The sequence below is a fragment of the Agelaius phoeniceus genome, unplaced genomic scaffold, assembly GCF_051311805.1.
Source record: "Agelaius phoeniceus isolate bAgePho1 unplaced genomic scaffold, bAgePho1.hap1 Scaffold_800, whole genome shotgun sequence".
Classification (NCBI taxonomy): Eukaryota; Metazoa; Chordata; class Aves; order Passeriformes; family Icteridae; genus Agelaius; species Agelaius phoeniceus.
Window position 1 is genome coordinate 24,786 of NW_027510089.1, and position 20,068 is coordinate 44,853.

General features: G+C 68.1%; 2 protein-coding genes across 3 annotated transcripts; one reads left to right on the plus strand and one right to left on the minus strand.

The window, feature by feature from the left end:
* Nucleotides 1-840: 840 nt before the first annotated feature.
* Nucleotides 841-10,350, minus strand: LOC129133871 (protein Hook homolog 2). 2 transcript variants are annotated; one of them, XM_077173289.1, is made up of 22 exons: nt 10,229-10,350; nt 9,465-9,550; nt 9,297-9,369; nt 8,500-8,550; nt 8,265-8,397; nt 7,526-7,593; nt 7,186-7,248; nt 7,023-7,100; nt 5,938-6,086; nt 5,718-5,858; nt 4,937-5,138; nt 4,133-4,243; nt 3,858-3,945; nt 3,540-3,609; nt 3,332-3,400; nt 3,192-3,249; nt 2,986-3,017; nt 2,841-2,905; nt 2,465-2,607; nt 2,314-2,385; nt 2,096-2,235; nt 841-1,780 (listed from the first exon to the last, which is right to left on the minus strand). In XM_077173289.1, the coding sequence occupies exons 1-22, from the start codon at nt 10,268-10,270 to the stop codon at nt 1,768-1,770; spliced, it is 1,947 nt and encodes a 648-aa protein (XP_077029404.1). In that variant the 5' UTR covers nt 10,271-10,350; the 3' UTR covers nt 841-1,767. The 2 variants fall into 2 exon arrangements, with proteins under 2 accessions (XP_077029404.1, XP_077029406.1); XM_077173291.1 differs by having other exon boundaries at nt 841-2,235; nt 7,023-7,073.
* A 4,079-nt stretch (nt 10,351-14,429) lies between these two features.
* Nucleotides 14,430-18,051, plus strand: RNASEH2A (ribonuclease H2 subunit A). Its single transcript, XM_077173292.1, is given in 10 exon segments — nt 14,430-14,603; nt 14,711-14,782; nt 15,067-15,193; nt 15,325-15,412; nt 15,898-15,912; nt 15,915-15,962; nt 15,964-16,038; nt 16,963-17,068; nt 17,133-17,256; nt 17,794-18,051. Coding segments are annotated over 10 exon segments (915 nt in total). The 5' UTR covers nt 14,430-14,476; the 3' UTR covers nt 17,927-18,051.
* The last annotated feature ends 2,017 nt before the right edge of the window (nt 18,052-20,068 follow it).

Genomic DNA, 20,068 nt, shown 5'->3' on the forward strand with positions numbered 1-20,068 from the left:
ACTGGGAATCCCTAGTTTCTATTATTTCAGGGATAGTTGAGGGCAAATTCAACTTTTCCGTTGTTTAAATAGGTAAATTGAGGTGGAATCTCTGTTTTCCGCCATTTTTAAGGGTTTACATTGAAAGAAGCCTCTTTAGGGGCCGTTTTAAGAGTTCCATCAACAGGGGCTCTCTGTTTTAAGACACGTTATAGGGAAAATGGTGTCAAAAAGCCCCAAAAATGGTGTTTCTTGAGGCAAAACCAGTAAAGGGAGCAGGAAGCCTCTTGGCGGATTAAAGTGAGGGAGAATTCCATTAAAGCAAATAAAATTGATGCAGAATCCTACATTACAAGGGTTTAAATTGAGGGAAACTCCACATTTTTCACCATTTTTATGGGGTTTTTTGGGAGGAGACCCCTTTTATCCATCATTTTAGCGGTCTGAACATGGAAAAAGGGGTTTCCTCTATTTTTAAGGCTTAAAAAAAATTCCTTTTTTCATCGTTTTAAAGGGTTCAACTAGAGAAGTTCCCTTAATTCTGAGGGGAAAAAGGCGGGAAATGTGAGGGGAAAAAAGGCGGGAAACGTGAGGGAAGAAAAGGGCGGGAAACGTGAGGGAAGAAAAGGGCGGGAAACGTGAGGGAAGAAAAGGGCGGGAAATGTGAGGGAAGAAAAGGGCGGGAAATGTGAGGGGGAAAAGGCAAAACTAAAGTAATTTATAGGGTGCTCAAGTAATTTATAGGGTGCTCACCTCCTTCCACCTCTGCCACACCCCAGCACCAACCCTGTGGTTTAAGACCCCCAAAACACCCACCCACAGCTCAGCCCCCCAATATCCCCCCACAACAAATCTCCAGCACTGAGTCCTGAGTCTTTATTAGAACATTTTATGGGGGCGACACACACAAGACCCCCCCAAAATCAGCTACAAAAATAGAAGTGCTAAAATTCCCCCAAAAGACACGGGGGCAAGGTCCAGGCCCCCCAAAACGAGGTGGGGAGCTCAGGTTTGTAGTGTTTGAAGCGGGACCAGCCCAGAGCGAGGGGATCTGGGGTGTTTGGGGTTTATTCTCTCAGCTGGAGGAGGCGGCCCAGCCATGAGGGGCCTGTGCTCGCCCTGGGGTGTTTGGGGTTTTCTCTCTCAGTTGGAGGCGGCCCGGCCGTGAGGGGCCTGTGCTTGCCCTGGGGTGTTTGGGGTTTATTTTCTCAGCTGGAGGAGGCGGCCCTGGGGTGTTTGGGGTTTATTTTCTCAGCTGGAGGAGGCGGCCCGGCCGTGAGGGGCCCGTGCCTGCCCTGGGGTGTTTGGGGTTTATTTTCTCAGCTGGAGGAGGCGGCCCTGGGGTGTTTGGGGTTTGTTCTCTCAGCTGGAGGAGGCGGCCCGGCCGTGAGGGGCCCGTGCTCGCCCTGGGGTGTTTGGGGTTTTCTCTCTCAGCTGGAGGAGGCGGCCCGGCCGTGAGGGGCCCATGCTCGCCCTGGGGTGTTTGGGGTTTGCTCTCTCAGCTGGAGGAGGCGGCCCGGCCGTGAGGGGCCCATGCTCGCCCTGGGGTGTTTGGGGTTTGCTCTCTCAGTTGGAGGAGGCGGCCCTGGGGTGTTTGGGGTTTATTTTCTCAGTTGGAGGAGGCGGCCCGGCCGTGAGGGGCCCGTGCTCACCCTGGGGTTTTTGGGGTTTATTTTCTCAGCTGGAGGAGGCGGCCCGGCCGTGAGGGGCCCGTGCCCGCCCTGGGGTGTTTGGGGTTTGTTCTCTCAGCTGGAGGAGGCGGCCCTGGGGTGTTTGGGGTTTATTCTCTCAGTTGGAGGAGGCGGCCCGGCCGTGAGGGCCCCGTGCCCGCCATGGGGTGTTTGGGGTTTATTCTCTCAGCTGGAGGAGGCGGCCCGGGGGTGTTTGGGGTTTATTTTCTCAGCTGGAGGAGGCGGCCCGGCCGTGAGGGGCCCGTGCCTGCCCTGGGGTTTTTGGGGTTTGTTCTCTCAGCTGGAGGAGGCGGCCCGGCCGTGAGGGGCCCGTGCCCACCCTGGGGTGTTTGGGGTTTATTTTCTCAGCTGGAGGAGGCGGCCCGGCCGTGAGGGGCCCGTGCTCGCCCTGGGGTTTTTGGGGTTTATTTTCTCAGTTGGAGGAGGCGGCCCGGCCGTGAGGGGCCCGTGCCCGCCGTGCCGCCGTGGCCAGGCGCTGCTGGGCCAGGAAGGAGCGAGCACCACCGGGGCCACCCCAGGCCGCCGCCGCCGTCGCGTCACCCTCGTGCTGCTGCAGCGCCAGCCCCTGAAGGGGTTAACGGGGTTAATTTAACGGGGGTCCCGGGGCAGGGGGGGGCCCGGGGGTCTCGGTCGCCGTTCTCACCATGTTGTACCAGGCGGTGACCAGCAGCCGCTCCTCGCGCTCCCGCTGCGCCCGGCTGCGCTCCCAATCGTTCTGGGGGTGTTGAGGGGGGTTCAGCTGGGGATGGAGACCCCCGGGACCCCCCCCCAAGCCAGGGTTGTTAACCCCTCACCTCCAGGTGCCGGATCAGCGCGTCCTTCTCCTGCAGCTGGCTGCGGAGGAGCTGCAGGACGGGGGCCAACGGGGGGGTCCCAGGGGGGTCACCAGAGGGGCCCGAGGGTTTCTGGGGGGGTGAACTCGTGGAACTCCTAAATCCTGATCCCGTAGCGGGAATAAAGAGGGAGCTTAGCCAGGAAGGACCCCCGAACCTCCCCAGGTGTTCATGGGGAAACTGAGGCACAGCTCATCTCCTGCCCCTCCCTGCAGACATCGCCCCACAGGATCCCTATACAAACCCCAACCCGGGGTACCCCACAATTCTCCCCCCAGGACTCCCCACACCCCGACCCCTCCCCGAATTCTGATGCCCACTCCAGACCCCCTCATACCAGCCTTGGAGAGCTCCAGCTCTTCCTCCTCCTCCTCCTCCTCCTCTCCCTCTGGCAGCTCATCCCTGGGGGGGGGCAAAGGGCAGTCACAGGCTGGGGATGTTGGGAGGGCTCCCCAAATTCCCCCCACCCCCCAAAAACTCACAGGTCCTCGGGGGTCTCCTCCAGCAGCACCAACTGGGGGGAATTGAGAAAGAGATGAAGCACGAGCGCTGAGGGAACCCCAATAAAACCTGACCCCTCCCCAAAACACTGAGACCCTCCCCAGGACCCCGAGACCCACACAACGACCTGGGGACCCCCCCTTGGTGTTGAGAGACCCCCCCCAAAACCTCCCTGGTCCCCCCTCACCTCCTCCTGGGGCCCGCCCTGCGCCGTCTGAGGCTCGGCTGCCCCTGTGGCCTCCAGCCTGCGGGTGTGGGGGGCTCCTTAGGGACTGGGGGGGGTCTCAGGGGTCTCTCGAGGACCCCCAGCCCCCCCGGTTCCCCCACCTGTGCCGGAGCTGGTCCCGCTGCAGCCGCAGCTGTCGGTTCTCGCGCCGCAGCCGCGTCACCGTGTCCCTGGTGGGGACGGGACACCGGGGTGCTCGTGAGGGACACCGGAACAAACCGGGGACCCCCCAACAAACCGGGGACCCCCCAACAAACCGGGGACCCCCCCACTCCCCACCTGCGCTTTTGGACACCTCCATGGACTCACCTGAGCTCTGCAGGAAGGATCTCAGCCGCCAAATTCCGGGGAGGGGCAGGGCCCCCCTCCAGCCCCGCGCCTGTCGGGGGGGGGGTAAAGGTGGATTTTGGGCATGGGCACAGCAGGTGAGACCCCAAAATTGTGCCCTGCCCACACAAAGCTCCCCTGGAGCCCCCTGAACCCCCCTGGAGCCCCTCAAACCCCCCTGGAGCCCCCCAAACCCTGCAGCCCGAACTGGAGGCTCTCTGGGGTCTCCCACAAGGGTTGTGCTCGGTCAGGAGCGTGTCCTGTCCCCACCCAGGTGTTCTGTGCCCCCCCAGCACTCACCTGCCTGGCTCAGGTAGCTCTGCTGCACCTGCACACAGCGCAGCTCCTCGTTGGCCTCGCGCAGCGCGTCCCGCTCCTCCAGCAGCCTCTGCGGGGCACAGGGGGCTCAGGTGTGCCCAGGTGTGTGCCCAGGTGTGTGCCCAGGTGTGTCCCAGGTGTGCCCCAGGTGTGCCCCAGGTGTGTCCCAGGTGTGCCCCAGGTGTGTGCCCAGGTGTGCCCCAGGTGTCCCCAAGTGTGTCCCAGGTGTCCCCAGGTGCATCCCCAGCCTCACCCACCTCCTTCTCCTGGCTCAGGGCCTCGAATCGCTCCTGCAGGTGCCGGAACTCCAGGTGCCACTTCTCGGCCCTCAGCGCCGCCTCCGCCTGCTGCCCGCTCAGCTCCTCCACCTGCACGGGGACACGGGGACAGGGACAGCCCCGGGAATGGGGACATGGGGACAGTGACAGCCCCAGGCACAGTGACAGCCCCGGGAACGGGGACACGGGGACAGCAACACCCCCGGGAATGGGGACATGGGGACACGGTGACACCCTCGGGACTGGGGACACGGTGACATCCCCGGGAATGGGGACACGGTGACAGCCCCGGGCACAGGGACACGGTGACACCTCCGGGCACAAGGACATGGTGACACCCTCGGGACTGGGGACACGGTGACATCCCCGGGAATGGGGACACGGTGACAGCCCAGGCACGGGGACACGGTGACAGCCCTGGGCACGGGGACACAGTGACACCCTCGGGCACGGTGACAGCCCCGGGCACAAGGACACAGGGACAGCCTCGGGAATGGGGACATGGTGACAGTGACAGCCCTGGGCACGGGGACATGGGGACACCCTTGGGAATGGGGACACGGTGACACCTCCGGGCACAAGGACATGGTGACACCCCCAGGCATGGGGACACGGTGACACCCCCAGGGCACAGTGACACCCCCGAGCACAGGGACACGGTGACGCCCCCTCGTCATGGTGACACCCCCGGTCATGGTGACACCCCCGGTCATGGTGACATCCCCGGTCATGGTGGCACCCCCGGTCACAGTGCCACAGCCAGCACCTGCCTGTGCCCCTCACCTGTTTGCGGGCGGCCTCCAGCTGCGCACAGCCGGCCTGGGCGCGGCCCAGCTGCTGCTGCAGGTGTGCGGCCCTGCGCACCTGCGCCGCGTGCCGCTCCTCCAGCGCCCGCGCCCAGCGCCGCAGCTCGCCCGCCGCCGCCGCCCGGCCCCGGTACGCGGCCACCGCCGCCTCCAGGCGCCCAGCACGGGCTGACGAGGCCCTGGGGACACGAGGGGACACGTGAGGTACCTGCACAACACCTGGGCACAGGTGAGCTGCGCCTGAGCCGCGACACGCGGCCACCGCGGCACTGCCTGGAGGGTGACAGTGACAATGCGGGAAGTGGGGCCTCCCTGGAGCCTCCTGGCTCACCTGAGCAGGTGCTCGGTTTACCTGAGCAGGTGCTCAGCTCACCTGGGCAGGTACTCAGCTCACCTGGGCAGGTGCCCCCCTCACCTGAGCAGGTTCCCCCTCACCTGAGCAGGTACTCAGCTCACCTGAGCAGGTACTCAGCTCACCTGGGCAGGTTCCCCCTCACCTGAGCAGGTACCCAGCACCCCCAGCTCACCTGGGCAGGTGCCCCCTCACCTGGGCAGGTTCCCCCAGCTCACCTGGGCAGGTGCCCCCCTCACCTGAGCAGGTACCCAGCACCCCCAGCTCACCTGAGCAGGTACTCAGCTCACCTGAGCAGGTTTCCCCAGCTCACCTGAGCAGGTACCCAGCACCCCCAGCTCACCTGAGCAGGTACTCAGCTCACCTGAGCAGGTACTCAGCTCACCTGGGCAGGTACTCAGCTCACCTGAGCAGGTCCATCTCGTCGCGCAGCGCCCGCGCCTCCCCCGCCAGCCCGCTGAGCTCCTGCGCCCGCGCCTGCAGCCCCCGCGCCTCCTGCTCCAGCCGCGAGCAGCGCGCCCGCAGCTCCTCCCGGCCGCTCTCCAGCCTGCGAGGGCAGCCCGGGCTCAGGTGAGGGCCGCAGGTGAGGGCGGGGGGCGCTCAGGGGAGGGGGGGAGGGGTCTCACCTGTAATTCTCCTCCTGCAGCTCCTCCACCTGCGCCTGCAGCCGCAGCAGCTTCTTGGCGGCGGCGCCCGCGCCCTCGGCCTCCAGCTGCTCGCGCAGGGCGCGGTTCTCGGCGGCCAGGTGGCCCTTCTCCTCCAGCAGCGTGGCCACCTGCGGGCCAGGTGGGCAGGGGAGGGGCACGGGGCCGAGGGGACCCTCCCAGGTGGGCAGGGGAGGGGCCCAGGTGTGCAGGATCCCTCCCAGGTGGGCAGGGGAGGGGCCCAGGTGTACAGAATCACTCCCAGGTGTGCAGGAAGGGCACGGGGCTGTGGGACTGACTCCCAGGTGTGCAGGGGAGGGGCACGGGGCTGAGGGGACCCTCCCAGGTGGGCAGGATCCCTTCCAGATGAGCAGGAAGGGGCCCAGGTGTGCAGGAAGGGATCCAGACGAGCAGGAAGGAGCCCAGGTGTGCAGGATCCCTCCCAGGTGTGCAGGGGAGGGGCACGGGGCTGAGGGATTCCCTCCCAGGTGTACAGAATCCCTCCCAGGTGTGTAGGATCCCTCACAGGTGTGCAGGAAGGAGCCCAGGTGTGCAGGAAGGGATCCAGATGAGCAGGAAGGAGCCCAGGTGTACAGAATCCCTCCCAGGTGTGCAGGAGAGGCACGGGGCTGAGGGATTCCCTCCCAGGTGTACAGAATCCCTCCCAGGTGTGCAGAATCCCTCACAGGTGTGTAGGATCCCTCACAGGTGTGCAGGAAGGAGCCCAGGTGTGCAGGATCCCTCCCAGGTGTACAGAATCACTCCCAGATGAGCAGGAAGGAGGCCAGGTGTGCAGGATCCCTCCCAGGTGTGCAGGATCCCTTCCAGGTGTGCAGGAAGGGCACGGGGCTGTGGGATTGACTCCCAGGTGTGCAGGAAGGAGCCCAGGTGTGCAGGAAGGGATCCAGGTGTGCAAGAAGGGGCCCAGGTGTGCACAACCCTCCCAGGTGTGCAGGATCCCCTCCCAGGTGGAAAACGGGGGCACCCAGGATTTGGGGCGCCCCCAGGTGACTCCGGGGGTGCCCCAGGTGACTCCAGGGGCGCCCCCAGGTGCCCCCAGGCCTCACCTGCTGCTCCAGCTCCCGGCAGCGCTGCCCCGACCCCTCCTCGGGGGGCTCCTGGCTCAGGTAATAATAGCGGCGGGACTGGGGGGGCACGGGGGGGGCTCAGACACCCCCTGAGCCCCCAAAGTGCCCCAGACACCCCAAAATCTGCCCCGCCCATCCTCACCTGAGCGTCGAAGTTCCCGTAGGTCTCAGCCGCCATCGGCTCCGACGGCTCCGGGTCCAAGAGCTGCCACAGGGAGGGAGGAATTGGGGTCTGGGAGGGGCTTTGGGCCCCCCAAAAACCCCGGGGGGGGTCCCCAAAACTCCCCCGAGCCCCTCCAAGCCCTACGGCCCCAAATCTCCCCCAAACCCAACAGGCAGCGACCCCCACAAATGCCCCAAACCATCCCCAGCCCTGCCCAGGGACCCCCAAAACCACCCAGGGACCCCCAAAACCACCCAGGGACCCCCCAGAACCCCCCAGTGACCCGCAAACCACCCAGTGACCCCCAAATCTCCCGCACCTCCTGGATGGCCGTCATCACCTCGTGCTGCACCGACTCCTCCAGCGTCATGATGCGCTGGATGTGCTCTGGGGGGCGATTTTGGGGGGTCAGGGGGCGATTTTGGGGGGGCCGGGGGCGATTTTGGGGGTCAGGGGTGTTTCAGGGGGTCAGGGGGGCGATTTTGGGGCTCAGGGGGTGTTTCAGGGGGTCAGGGGGTATTTTTGGTGGCTCAGGGGGTGTTTCGGGGGGGGGTCAGGGTGTGTTTTTAGGGGCTCAGGGGGTGATTTTGGGGGTCAGGGGGTATTTTTGGTGGCTCAGGGGATGTTTTTGGGTGTCAGGGTGTGTTTCAGGTGGGCTCAGGGGGTGTTTTGGTGGCTCAGGGGGCGTTTTGGGGGGCTCAGGGTATTTTTGGGTGTCAGGGTGTGTTTCAGGGGGCTCAGGGGGTGATTTTGGGGATCAGGGGGTGATTTTGTGTGATCAGGGGGTGTTTTTGGTGGTTCAAGGTGTGTTTCAGGTGGGCTCAGGGGGCGTTTTGGGGGGCTCAGGGGGTATTTTTGGGTGTCAGGGTGTGTTCCAGGTGGGCTCAGGGGTCGTTTTGGGGGGCTCAGGGGGTATTTTTGGGTGTCAGGGTGTGTTTCAGGGGGCTCAGGGGGTGTTTTCAGTGTCTCAGGATGTGTTTTTAGAGGGTCAGCAGGTATTTTCGGGGGCTCAGGGGGCGATTTTGGGGCTCCCGGAGCCCCCCCAGCCCCTCACTCACCTTCCCTGCGCTGGCAGCTGACGGCACAGCCCAGCACCAGCCTCACCAGCCTGCGCAGCTGCTCGGGGTCCCCGTGCCGGGCGGCCGCCCCCACGTCGGGCACGTGCTGCTCCCCCACCGCCTGGCCCAGCACCTTTGGGTGGGGGTCCAGGGTCAGAGCCCCCCCTGCCCAGGGGAGCCCCCCACCCTCAGGGACTCCCCAAAATCCCAGGGGAGCCCCCAGAGCCCGACTCACATCCTGCCAGTACTCCAGCACGCTCTGCAGCACCTGGCGCAGGTTGTTCACCTGGGGAGGGGGCACGAGGTGGGAAACGCCCCCCCAAAAACGGCAAACTCCGCCCCCCAAAAACGGCAAACGCCGCCCCGGCGCTGTGACCCCTGGGCACCCCAAAATGGGATCTCCACAAAGACCCCGCTCCCCCGAATCTGATCCCACAAACGGGGCCCCCCCAAAGCCGTCCCCTAAAGAAATCAACGCTCCCCAAAAGCCCCCCCGAGACGCCCCCCAAATCGATCCTCCCCAAATCGGCCCTGCCCAAAATGGCCCCCCAAAATCAACCCTGCCCAAAATGACCCCCCAAAATGACCCACCAAAATGGCCCCCCAAAATCAACCCTGCCCTAAATGACCCCCCAAAATGGCCCCCCAGAATCAGCGCTCCCCAAAAGCCCTCCCCAAAATGGCCCCCCAAAATCAGCGCTCCCCAAATCGGCCCTCCCCAAAATGGCCCCCCAAAATCAGCGCTCCCCAAAATCAGCCCTCTCAAAATGCACCCCCAAAACCCCCCCCCCAAAAACCAGGACCCCCCCAAAATCCCTCCCCAAATCCAGCCCCACAAAACCCAAACCTCCTTAATCCAGCCCCCCCAAAACAGCCCCCAAAACCAGCACCTCCCCAAAACGAACCCCACATTGTGACCCCCCCCTTCAAAAACCCCAATCCCACCCGAAACGAGCCCCAAATTCTGACACCCCCCCCAAAACGAGCCCCAAATTCTGACACCCCCCCCCCAAAACCCTCTGCTCCCCCCACCTTGAGGCGGGCGCTGCCCTCGGTGTCCCCCCGGATCCGTCCCAGCCAGGCCTCATCGAACCACGAGGGGTCACTGGGGAGGGGGGGGTCCCCAAAATCAGCCCGGGCCCATCCGGGGAGCCCCAAATCCCGGGGGTCCCCCCCAAATCCCGGGGGTCCATAACTCACATTTGGTGCAGGACGTGGGCCAGGGTGACCCCGCTGGCCAGGTCTGGGGGGGCCGCGCACGGACTGGGGGGGTCAAAGGTCTGCAGCTGGGGAGGGGGGGAGAAAGGGGGCGTCAGGGACACCCCAAAACCAGGGACACCCCAAAACAGCCCCCCCGGGAGAGTCAGGGACACCCCAAAACCAGGGACACCCCAAAAGTGCCTCCCTAGAGGGTGAGGAACACCCCAAAACCACGGACACCCCAAAACAGCCCCCCCGGGAGAGTCAGGGACACCCCAAAACCAGGGACACCCCAAAAGTGCCTCCCTAGAGAGTGAGGAACACCCCAAAACCAGGGACAGCCCCTCGGAGGGTGAGGGACACCCCAAAACTCCCAAAGAGCCCCCCAAGACCCACTGGGGGTAGGGATCACCTCCCCCCCCCCCCAAAACTCCCCTCCCTGAATTTGGGGGGGGTCAAAGGGCGCCGGGACAGGGACAAAGGGCGGGGGGGTCACAAGGGCTCGGCCACGTCCCGGGGGGGGACAAAGGTCACCGGGGGGGGGTGAGAGGGACCGTGGGGAGTCACAGGGGTCATGGGGGGGTCAGAGGTGCCCCGAGGGGTCACAGGGTCCCGGGGGGGGTCACAGGTGCCCGGGGGCCACCAAAGCTCCCGAAGCCGCAGGAACCGCTCAGGGGTCCCGGAGGGGGTCCCGGGGCCGATCCCCGAGCACGGGGGGGGTCCCGCTTGAACCGGGAGGTCCCGGGGGTCCCGACCCCCCTTACCCAGGTGAGCAGCGCCCCGCACGCGTCCCGCCCCGCCGCCATGTCCGGCCGGTCCTCCAGGGACAACGGGCCGGTCCTCCAGGGGCACCGAGCCGCGCCCGGAGCGGCCGCACCTGGCCCCGCCCTCCCCGCCCGCCACACCCGCCGCGGCCCTCCGGGGCCATAGAGTCGCACCTAGAGCGGCCTCACCTGCCCACTTCCGGCCGCGCCCCTTCCGCTTTCCGCTTGACAATCGAGACGGGGGGGGACAGAGCGGCCCCACCCGCGCGCTGCGCCCCCTGGCGGACACGGCCCGGGCTGCAGGAGCGGGGTCCTCCAAGGCCATAGAGTCGCGGCCAGAACGGGCCCCCCGGTGAGTCAGGCCCGCGTCCCGCCGCCCCCGCGGCCGCGCCCGCCGGGCCCCCGCCAGGCCCCGCCGGCTCGCCAGGGTCAAGCCGGGCCGTTCTCGCCGCGGGGCAGCGGCGGCGGCCACGCCCGCGCTGCGTCAGCGCTGAACCCGACGGCCTCGGCGGCCGGAACCCCCCCCAGTGCCCCCAGTGCGGTGCTGGAACCCCCCCAGTGCTCCCAGAATGGCTGTGGGGGCATCCCAGTGCTCCCAGTATTGCTCCGAGGACATCCCAGTGCGGCTCTGGGGGCATCCCAGTGCTCCCAGTATGGTCTGGGGGCATCCCAGTGCTCCCAGCATAGCCCTGGGACATGCAAATGCCCCCAGTGTAGGCTGAACCCCCCCAGTGTGACCCCAGCGCCCTCCCAGTGCTCCCAGTTTGGCCCAGGGCCCTCCCCCGCCGGTGCCGTGCCCCCACCGGACATCCGGGCCCCCCCAGCCCGAAACCCCGGTGGCGGTTGGGCTGTTTGGGGCCCCAAAAGTCACTTTGGGGGTGGGGGGAGGACACCCCGAGGCCTCCCCGGGAGCGGGACCCCTCCCCAGAGCCCCCAAACCCCCCAGTGCCCCCCCTGGACCCCTGCCCCTCCCGGGGGGTCACTTCGGGGGTGACACCGGGAGGTCACAGCGGGGCCAGGCCTGAGTCACGGGGAAGGAGAAGTCGGGAGGGAAAACCCAGCCCCAAAATCCCCTAAAATCCCCTCAAATCCGGGGGGGGAGGGGAGCAGGGGCCTGTCCCCCCCCCCGGGAAGTCCTGGGGACCCTCCTGTCCCTCCCCCAGTACGTGCATGCCCGTGTGCAGGCCGGGACACGCGGGGACACGGGGGGGGACACGGGGGGGACACATCTGGGCATGGCCCCCCACCCCTGGCTGTGGCCCCTGGGGGTCCAGGGACTTTTTGGGGTGGTTTTGGAGGTCCTGGGGTGGTTTAGGGGGTCCTGGGTGGTTTTGGAGGGTCCTGGGGTGGCTTAGGGGATCCTGGGGTGGTTTAGGGGGTCCTGGGGTGGTTTTGGAGGATCCTGGGGTGGTTTTGGAGGGTCCTGGGGTGGCTTAGGGGATCCTGGGGTGGTTTTGGGGGTCCTGGGGTGGCTTAGGGGGTCCTGGGGTGGGTTTGGAGGATCCTGGGGTGGCTTAGGGGGTCCTGGGGTGGTTTAGGGGGTCCTGGGGTGGCTTAGGGGATCCTGGGGTGGTTTTGGAGGATCCTGGGGTGCCCCGTGTGACTCACGTGGGGCCATGGAGGGGACACGAGGGCACAGGTGTGACCTCAGGAGGTGACACAGGTGTGGATGGCCGGGCACGCGATCCCTGGTACCCACCTGTGCCCCTGGCACCCACCTGCCCGCCCGTCCGTGGCGCTCACCTGTCCCCCTTTGCACGCTCGCCCCCGCTTTTCACACCTGAGCCCCCTCCTGCTCACCTGCCCCTGCCTTTGGCCTCACCTGACCTCTCCTTGCTCACACCTGTCCCCCCCTTTGCTCACCTGTCCCCCCCTTTTCCCACCTGTGCCCCCAAATGCTCTCAGGCCCCGCCCCTTTTCCGCTGGGGGCGTGTCCATGCCGGAATGAGCGTGTCCGGGGCGAAGGGGGCGGGGCGGGGGGTGTCCTGCGCCCCCCCAGCCAATGGCGGCGCGTTTCCGCCGCGCGCGCCCATAAAGCCGCGGGTGCCGCGCGGGGCCGCGGGTTCGAGTCCCGCCGCTCCCGGATGGAGCCGCCGTTTCTACCGCCCCGCGCCCTTCCCGGGCGGCTTCTGCCGCGCCGAGCCCGACTACGGCTCCTTACCGGGGCCGCTACCGCAGGGCCCGCCGCAGGAGCCCTTCCGCGGCCTCAAACCGGCGCCGTGCCCCGACGGCGCCTTCTTCGGCAGCGGCGCCGCTACCGGCGGCTTCTTCTACCCCGGTACCGGCGAGCGCGACGGATTCACCGGCAGCTTCGCCCAAGCGCTGGACGAGGCTGCACCAACCGGGGCCGCCCAACGTGGCGCTCCCGGAGCCGCCGGCGCTGAGCACGACGGCGGCGGGGATGGGGGGACCCTTCCCGGGGGTCCCCGGAGCGGAGGCGGCGGAGGCGGCGGCGGAGCCGGGCGCGGATTCCCCGGAGCGGCTGCAGGCGGAGCGGCGGAGGCTGCGGAACCGGCTGGCGGCGAGCCGGTGCCGGCGGCGGAAGCTGGAGCGGATCGCGCGGTTGGAGCAGCGCGTCCGGGGGCTCCGCGCTCAGAACGCCGAGCTGGCGGACACGGCGGCCGTGCTGCGGGCCCAGGTGCGGCGGCTCCGCGGCTCCGTGCGCGACCACGCGGGCTCGGGGTGCCCGCTGCCCCCCGGGGCCGCGCTCGGCTTCTAGAACCGGCACCGGGGGGGCTCCGGGGCAGCGCTGGATCCTTCCCCGGGGGCGACCCCCGCTCCCGGCTGGGCACCGAGCGGCGGGGACGCCCCCGGTCAGGGACACGGACACGGCGGTACCGGGATGCTGCGGGAGACCCCCATGGACACGGCGGTACCGGGATGCTGCGTGAGACCCCCGTGGACACGGCGGTACCGGGATGCTCCGTGAGACCCCCATGGACACGGCGGTACCGGGATGCTCCGTGAGACCCCCATGGACACGGCCCCCGCCGGCTCAGAGAAGGGGGGACTGCACGAGAGACCCCCCCCAACGTGGACCTGGAGGGGCTGGGGACCCCTGAAAGGACCCCCGAGGATGGGCGACCCCCGGGCTGGGGGTAACGGACCGGCAGGACCCCCCCATGTCCCCCCCCCCGGGGCAGGACCCTCGGGACCGGCGGGAACGGGGCCTGGGGGATGCGTGGGGACCCCCAAAGAGGGGCCTGGAGCCCCCCCCAGCTGGGCCTGGGGACCCCGCGGTTCTCGGGGAGGGCTCGGGCCCCTCCGAACCGGGGATTGCGCGGGAGGGGCGGGCGGAGCCCCCCCGGTGACGTTTACAGGACCCCCCCCGGTGGGGAGCGGCCCCCGGCGACCCCCCAGTCCCGGGGCGGGGGGGCGATTCGTTGTCGCTGCTGATTTTTTTTGTACATTTGTATTTAATAATTATTAATAATAATAATGATGATGATGATGATGATGATGATAATTGCGGTACCGGCTCTGGTCGCGCTGCACCGGGGGCGGCGGGGCCGAGCGGGTCCCCCCTCCCCCCTCCCGTGGGAAGCCCCCCGCGTGCACCGGCGTCAACGGAAGTGGGCGGGGCCGGGGCTTTCCCCGCTGACGCAATCATGCCCTTATTTGGGCAGGCGGGAGAGGGCGGGGCCGTTCCGGGAACCCCCTCCCGCGCTTCCCGACGGACGGGGGGGGACACGAGGCTTCCGGGACATCCCCGCCGCCACCCCCCCCCTCCCGGGACCTTCCCGGGACCGTCCCGGGACCCCGTGCCCGCCTCCGCCGTCCCGGGGACCCTCCCCGGACCCTCCACCCCGCGTCTCTCCCGGTCCTGCACCGATCCCGGAGCCCCCCCCGGCCTTTCCGGTGCTCCGCAGACCCCGGGAGCCCCCCCGGCCTTTCCGGTGCTGCACCGATCCCGGAGTCCCCCCCGGCCTTTCCGGTGCTGCACCGATCCCGGGAGCCCCCCCGGCCTTTCCGGTGCTGCACCGATCCCGGGAACCCCTTCAGCCCCCCCCGGGGGGCATCCCGGCCGTTAACGCTTAAAACCCCGCCCTTTCCGTTAAACCCCGCCCTTTCCGTTAAACCCCGCCTCCCTCCATTAAGCACCGCCCCCGAGAAATGGCGCCACTACCGAGTGCGCAGCCCCGCTAAACCCGCCCCTAAACAAAGCCACGCCCCTCACCTCGCGCCCGCGCCGTGATTGGCGGTACTTGGGGAGCCGCCCCGTTAGGCCCCGCCCCGTTCCCGTTCGCCATGGCGCTCTCCGCGCTGCAGCGGGACCCGGCGAGCGGCGGCCGCTTCTCCTCCGCCGTGCCCGGCCCGTGCCGCGCCCGGCCCTGCGCGCTCGGCGTGGACGAGGCGGGCCGGGGGCCGGTGCTCGGTGAGACCGGGACGGGAACCGGGACGGAGCGGGCCGGGGGCACCGGGGGTTGAGTGGGGGGGTCCCGGTGCCCCGGCGTCCCCGCTGACCGCCCCGGTGCCCCCCAGGCCCGATGGTTTACGCCGTCTGTTTCTGCCCCGAGGACAAAGTGGAGGAGCTGGAGGCGCTGGGGGTGGCAGGTGGGGCCTGCCCGGGGGTCCCGGAGGGTCAGGGGGGTGGGGTCCCGGGGGGGCTGAGTGGGGAGGACGGGGGGGGTCACAGGAACGGGGGTTGGGGGGCTCGGGGGGTCCCGAGGGAGCTCGGGGGGTTCCGGGGGTCCCAGGGGTGCGTTGGGGGAGCTGTGGGGGTCTCGGGGTGGGTTGGGGGGTCCCGGGGGGTTCTGGGGAGTTCCGGGGGAGCTGTGGGGGTCCCGGCGAGGTCCCGAGGGGTTCCCGGGGGTCCCTCACCCCTCCGGCCCCCCCAGACTCGAAGACGCTGTCGGAGGCGGAGCGGGAGCGGCGCTTTGGGCTCCTGGAGGCCGCGGGGGATTGGGTGGGGTGGGCGCTGCAGGTGCTGCCCCCCGCCCACATCTCGGCCTGCATGCAGCAGCGGTGAGAGCCCCCCCAAAATCCCGGGGGGACCCCGATGCTCGGGGAGCCCCCCTTGAGCCCCCCCCCCCACCCTGGCTCCTCCCAGTTTGGGCTAATTCGGGGGTGACGCCCCCCCGACCCCCCCCTCGCAGAGCCAAGTACAACCTGAACGAGCTGTCCCACGACACGGCCACGGAGCTCATCCAGTTCGTGCTCGACTCGGGCGTGCAGGTGGCCCAGGTGGGGTTTGGGGGGGCCCAGGTGGGGTTTGGGGGGGCCCAGGTGGGGTTTGGGGGGGGCCCAGGTGGGATCTGGGAGGGGCTGGGGGGGGCCCCAGGTGGGGTTTGGGGGGTCCCAGGTGGGGTTTGGGGGGGCCCAGGTGGGATCTGGGAGGGGCTGGGGGGGGCCCAGGTGGGGTTTGGGGGGTCCCAGGTGGGGTTTGGGGGGCCCAGGTGGGATTTGGAGGGGCTGGGGGGGCCCAGGTGGGGGTTTGGGGGGGCCCAGGTGCGGTTTGGGGGGGCCCAGGTGGGATCTGGAGGGGCTTTTAGGAAGGGAGGGTGGGGCAGGGTGGGATGGGTGCGTCAAGGAGCCTTTTTGGGGGGTTTGGGGCGTCGGGATGGGTCGGGGAGCAGGGGGGGATTTTGGGATCCGGCGTGGTTGGGGTGGGTCCGGGGCAATCGGGAGCTCCCAGGGGTAATTTGGGGGGGGTCCCGGGGGTCCCCCAGGTGTTTGTGGACACGTGGTGGGACCTGCAGACAAGTACGAGGCGAAGCTGCGGCGGCGTTTCCCGGGGGCTGGGGGTCACCGTGCGCCCCAAGGCCGACGCGCTGTTCCCCACGGTCAGCGCCGCCAGCATCTGCGCCAAGGTGGGGACGCCAGAGGGACCTGAGCCCCCCAGAAATGAACACCACAGAAATGAACCCACCCCAGAACTGAACCACACAGAAATGAACCCCACAGAACTGAACCCCCCACAACTGAGCCCCCCCCAGAACTGAGCCCCCCAGAAATGAACACACAGAAATGAACCACACAGAAATGAACCCACCCCAGAAATGAACCACCCCAGAACTGAGCCCCCCAGAAATGAACGCCCAGAAAGGAACAACACAGAAATGAACCCCCCAGAACTGAGCCCCCCAGAAATGAAACCCACAGAACTGAGCCCCCCAGAAATGAAACCCACAGAACTGAGCCCCACAGAAATGAACCCCCCAGAAATGAACCCCCCCCAGAAATGAACAACACAGAACTGAAACCCCCAGAAATGAACCACACAGAAATGAACCCCCCCAGAAATGAACCCCCCCAGAACTGAGCCCCACAGAAATGAACCACACAGAAATGAACACCCCCAGAAATGAACCCCCCCAGAACTGAGCCCCACAGAAATGAACCCCCCCAGAACTGAGCCCCCCCAGAACTGAACATCCCCCAGAACTGAGCCCCCCCAGAACTGAGCCCCCCAGAACTGAAACCCCCAGAACTGAACCCGCCCAGAAAGGAACAACACAGAAATGAACCCCCGAAATGTACCCCCTAGAATTGATGCCCCCAAACCCCTGAACTGACACCCCCCAAAACCCTGAACTGACCCCCTGACCCCTCTAAGACCCCCCCGAACTGACCCCCCCTGCACCCCCCAAACCCCTGCACTGACCCCCGACCCCCCCTCCCTTCCCAGGGCCCCCCCAAACCCCTGAGTTTTTGCATGGGGCGGGGGGGAGGGCAGGACCCTCCTCTCCCCCTGAGCCCCCCTCAGCCCTCAGAGCCCCCCATGCCCCCCCCAGGTCGCCCGGGACCGGGCCGTGCTCCACTGGAACTTCGTGGAAGATTTGGGGGACCCCGACCGCGATTACGGCTCCGGATACCCCCAATGGTGGGGAGGCGGGGGGGGTGCATGGGTGGGGTCCCCAATTTTGGGGTGTCCCTGACGCCCCCCCCCCCCCCACCTTTGCAGACCCCAAGACCAAGGAGTGGCTGAGGAGGAACCTGGAGCCGGTGTTTGGGTTCCCCCAGCTCGTGCGGTTCAGCTGGGGCACGGCCCAGGCGCTGCTGCAGAGGGAGGGGGTCCCGGTGCTGTGGTACGGGGGGCACGGGGGGGGTCCTGGGGGGGCACGGGGGGGTCCTGGGGGGGATATGGGGGATATGGGGGGGTATGGGGGGTCCTGGGGGGGATATGGGGGGGATATGGGGGGTCCTGATGGCACTGGGGGGGTCCTGGGGGGATATGGGGGGGTCCTGGGGGGGATATGGGGGGTCCTGATGGGCACGGGGGGGTCCTGGGGGGGATATGGGGGGGATATGGGGGGTCCTGATGGGCACTGGGAGGGTCCTGGGGGGATATGGGGGGGTCCTGGGGGGATATGGGGGGTCCTGATGGGCACAGGGGGGGGTCCTGGGGGGGCACAGGGGGTGCATGGAGGGCACCGAGGGGGCATGGGGGGATATTGGGGGGATATTGGGGGGGTCCTGAGGGGGGGCACAGGCAGGTGCTGGGGGTGGGGGGCGGAGGGGGGTGATCCCTGTTGAACTGGGGGGGTCCCATGGGTGCAATGAGGGGGGGGTCAGGATGGGAGGGGGGGGTGAAATTCCCCTCCTGCCCTCCCCCCCCCCCCCAGGGCTGACGAGGACCCCCCGGAGGACCCCGGTGCCCCCCCCTCGGTGCTCTCCTACTTCGCCCGGAGCCCCCCCCGGCGCCCCCCCCACCGCTTCTTCCAGGAGCGGAGCCTGCGGCCGCTGGCCGAGCTGTGAGCCCCCCGAAATGGGGGAGACGCCCCCCCAAAATGGGGGAAATACCCCCCGAAAATGGGGGAAATACCCCCAAAAAATGGGGGAAATACCCCCCCAAAAATGGGGGAAATATCCCCCTCAAAAATGGGGGAAATACCCCCCGAAAATGGGGGAAATACCCCCCCAAAAATGGGGGAAATACCCCCAAAAAGGGGCGCCCAGACCCAGAGTGTTGTTTTTTAATAAAGCATTTTTAAAACACCCCAAATGTCCCTTTTTTTCCTCCGTTCATGTTCGGGCAGGGGGGGGTCCACAGGGGCCCCCTGGAGCTGAGGGGATTTGGGGTTTGTGCCCCCCGTGGGAGTGGGGGGAGCCCGGGTGCTCCCCCCGGGTTGATCAGCCCTGGAGAGCGCCGAGGCCTCAGCCCCGGGACTGGGGAATGACCGGGGAGGGGGGGGACAACACCGGGGGTGTCCCGAGGACCCCAATGCCCCCGTTCGGGGCCGGTTTTTGGGGGTTTCAGCGCCGGGGGGAGCGCGGACCCCTCCCCTCCCCGTTCAGCACCGCGGACAGCGGGACCGGGAGGGGCGGGGGGGGCCCCGGGACTGGGCGGAGCCGCCCCCGCCGCTGGGGGGCGCCCTCGGGCCCGGGGCTGGGCGTGGCCTGGGCGTGGCGCTGGGGGCGGGGCCGGGGCGGGGCCTCCGGGGGTCCCGGGCGATGGCGGAGGGCGGCTGAAGGGGGGGGGCTGCGGGTACCGGGGGCTGCGGGGGGGGACAGCGAGGCCGGGACCCCCCCCCACCGGGACCGGCGGAGGCACCGGCACCGGCAGCGGCGCCATGGACGATTCGGGCGTGATCCGGCGGCGGCGGCTGCAGGTACCGGGAGCCGGGGGGGGGGGGTTGTTATTGAGGGGACGGGGGGGAACCGGGGATGGCGGCACCGGCACCGGTACCGGAACGGGCGGGAAATCGGTCCCGGGGATTCGGTACCGGGTTCGGGGTGTCCGTACCGGGAGGGTAACGGTTACCGGGAGGGCATCGGTACCGGGCGGGATGTCGGTGCCGGAGGATGCGGGGATCGGTACCGGGGGTATCGGAGCTGGCGGGGTCGGTACCGGAGGGATGCGATCGCCACCGGGCCACCGCAGGCCCTTCCGCAGGGGGGGCAGCGCAGGGCGGTACCGGGCGGGGCCGGTACCGGGAAGGTCGGGCCGGGCGCGGCCGGCACCGGGGGCGGGGGGGGCGATGCGGGCCCGGTACCGGAGGGCGCCGCGGGCCCGGGGGTGTCCGGGGCCGCCCGATCCGGGGGGGTTCGTGCAGCGGGCGGCCCCGGGAGGGGGGCACGGAGGCCACGGAGCCCCCCCGGGGCCGGGCCGGTACCGGGGCCGGGGGGGGGAGCCCGGGCCGCCCCCCAGCCGTTCCCCCCGTTATTACAGAAGGAGCTGCCGCTGCCGCGGAAGAGCAGCAGGTGAGACCCCCCCCGCGCCCCCCACCCACTGCGCCCCCAGGCCCCGCCCCCGGCCCCGCCCACTGCAGCCGCCGCGGCCCCCCCGCCCCCCCCCCCCGCCCCGCCGCCGCCCCGGAGCCCCCCCGGACCCCCCCGGGCCCCCGGTGCCGATCCCGGCGGGCGGCGGCGGCAGCGGCGGCAGCAGCGGCACCACCAGCATGTTCCGCCGCACCAAGAGGTACCGGGGAGCGGCCCGGCCTTCCTCCCGCGCCGCACTCAGCCCCAGCCTCAGCGTTCGTGTCCATCCTCATCCTCATCATCAGCCTCAGCCTCAGCCCCAGCTTCATCCTCATCCTCATCCTCAGCGTCTGTGTCCATCCTCATCCTCATCCTCAGCCTCATCCTCAGCCTCATCCTCAGCCTCATCCTCAGCCTCAGCGTCCGTGTCCATCTCCATCCTCAGCCTCATCCTCCGTGTCCATCCTCATCCTCAGCCTCCATCTCCATCCTCATCCTCATCCTCAGCCTCAGCCTCAGCCTCACCCTCCGTGTCCAGCCTCATCCTCATCCTCCATCCTCATCCTCATCCTTCATCCTCCATCCTCATCTTCATCCTCATCCTTCATCCTCCGTGTCCATCCTCATCCTCCTTCCCACCTTCATCCCCGCTCCATCCTCATCCTCTCCCTCCTTCATCCCCGTGCTCGTCCCCCTTCC

Bases quoted from the DNA above. Each gene is read 5' to 3' on its own strand.
- LOC129133871 (XM_077173289.1), bottom strand. From the start codon at position 10,270: ATGGCGGCGGGGCGGGACGCGTGCGGGGCGCTGCTCACCTGG. The intron at 7,101-7,185 runs GTGAGGATGGGC...GTGCCCCCCCAG, and splicing joins ACGGGAACTTCGACGCTCAG to TCCCGCCGCTATTATTACCT. The intron at 3,610-3,857 runs GTGAGTGCTGGG...CCCCCCCGACAG, and splicing joins GAGCTACCTGAGCCAGGCAG to GCGCGGGGCTGGAGGGGGGC.